Consider the following 995-nt stretch of genomic DNA (forward strand, 5'->3'; position numbering starts at 1 on the left):
CTCCGTTCAGAATGTTTACGAAGTGATTGACCTAACAAGATACACCTTCATGCTAGAGAAGGTTATATTACATATATGGGAATTGATATGAAGGCACATTACAAAAAAAATGGACTTTGTGATATCACATGAGACTCTAGCTATTATTTATAACAAAGATTCTTTGGCAACAAGCTTTTCAAGTGCCAAATAACTTGGGATAGGAACATAATCTAATATAAATCGTGAGCTGTAATGTCGGAAATTTCATTCCTTTTTGTTAGTGAAATTGTACTTTTCATGTGTGTCTCTCTCTTCCCCTGACCACCTCCCTGCTTCTCGGATTGGTTTTCTATTCCTCATGGATTGAACTTAGGGTGAGATAAAATTTTCTTGGCATTAATATAAGAATTAATTGAAATTGCTTTTATTCATTTTAGGAAATCTACTTTCTTCAATGTATTAACCAATAGCCAGGCTTCAGCAGAAAACTTCCCCTTCTGCACTATTGATCCTAATGAGAGCAGAGTACCTGTGCCAGATGAAAGGTTTGACTTTCTTTGCCAATACCACAAACCAGCAAGGTAAGAAATGTTTTTATTTGGTGGCCCTGTATAGACTGACTTAAAAAAAAGTATTATAAAAGTAATGTAGAGTAAGGAGAAGGGAGAGGAAAGATAAACCCAATTGTTAACTTTGGAGTTCTTTTTTCTGGGGTTTATGAAGTATAAGGAGCATTTGTATTGTATGATCTTATTCATGTAAAACTGTATGTGCATATGCAGAAAAATATATGAAATGAAGATCTTAAACTAATTGATGGTTATCTTTAGGTAATGGAATTTTACAGTGATTTTATTTTATTCTTACATTCCTCTGTGGTATTTTGAATTTTCTTACAAATATGTATTATACTGTATATTTAGCTAAAAAAAGCAAGTAAAATTTATATAAGGAAAAAATAAGATAATAGAAGTTCTGTTTAGGAAGATAACCACTATTCTCTCTACCACTAT

General features: G+C 32.1%; 1 protein-coding gene across 1 annotated transcript in view; it reads left to right on the forward strand.

Moving 5' to 3' along the window:
- The window catches only part of OLA1 (Obg like ATPase 1), a 177,338-nt gene that overhangs the window by 23,538 nt on the left and 152,805 nt on the right, over positions 1-995 (forward strand). Inside the window, exon 3 of the mRNA XM_003791508.3 lies at positions 420-563. Coding sequence (XP_003791556.1) covers positions 420-563 — 144 coding nt within the window. The remainder of the gene's footprint in view (positions 1-419; positions 564-995) is intronic.

Source organism: Otolemur garnettii, unplaced genomic scaffold (genome assembly GCF_000181295.1).
Source record: "Otolemur garnettii isolate 467f Iridium unplaced genomic scaffold, OtoGar3 scaffold00048, whole genome shotgun sequence".
Classification (NCBI taxonomy): domain Eukaryota; kingdom Metazoa; phylum Chordata; class Mammalia; order Primates; family Galagidae; genus Otolemur; species Otolemur garnettii.